Source organism: Corvus brachyrhynchos, unplaced genomic scaffold (genome assembly GCF_000691975.1).
Source record: "Corvus brachyrhynchos isolate BGI_N302 unplaced genomic scaffold, ASM69197v1 scaffold10, whole genome shotgun sequence".
NCBI lineage: Eukaryota > Metazoa > Chordata > Aves > Passeriformes > Corvidae > Corvus > Corvus brachyrhynchos.
Genome location: NW_008236180.1, coordinates 9163722 through 9164034, shown reverse-complemented (window position 1 = coordinate 9164034; position 313 = coordinate 9163722). Strand labels below are relative to the sequence as shown.

At 53.7% G+C, this 313-nt stretch overlaps 1 protein-coding gene across 3 annotated transcripts in view; it reads left to right on the top strand.

The window, feature by feature from the left end:
* Window positions 1–7: 7 nt before the first annotated feature.
* Window positions 8–313, top strand: part of TSHZ2 (teashirt zinc finger homeobox 2) — a 214603-nt gene continuing 214297 nt past the window's right edge. For all 3 annotated transcript variants that reach the window (XM_017735013.1, XM_017735009.1, XM_008635084.2), the window contains exon 1: window positions 8–83. In XM_017735013.1, coding sequence (XP_017590502.1) covers window positions 44–83 — 40 coding nt within the window. In that variant the 5' untranslated portion in view covers window positions 8–43. The remainder of the gene's footprint in view (window positions 84–313) is intronic.

Below are 313 nucleotides of genomic sequence, written 5' to 3'. Positions count from 1 at the left end.
ACTGGGATCTGGGGACAGAAGTGAGATTGGAGAAAGTAGAGCGATGCCAAGGAGGAAACAGCAAGCACCCAAACGGGCTGCAGGTAAGGAGAAGCCATCCACTTACACAGCCTCTGTCTCTCCACTCCTTCCACTCCTACCCCCCATCTTTATTATTATTTAGGGTCACCCTTGCTTTTCCGGGCTGGATCTTTATTTATTTATCCCCCTCCCCCTCCCTTTCCCTCCGTAAGTCTGTGGAGCCAGTTTCATTCCTTATTGCCAAGATTTTGCTCTGCCACGGGCTGTCCCCTCGCCCTCCGCCGCGGGCACC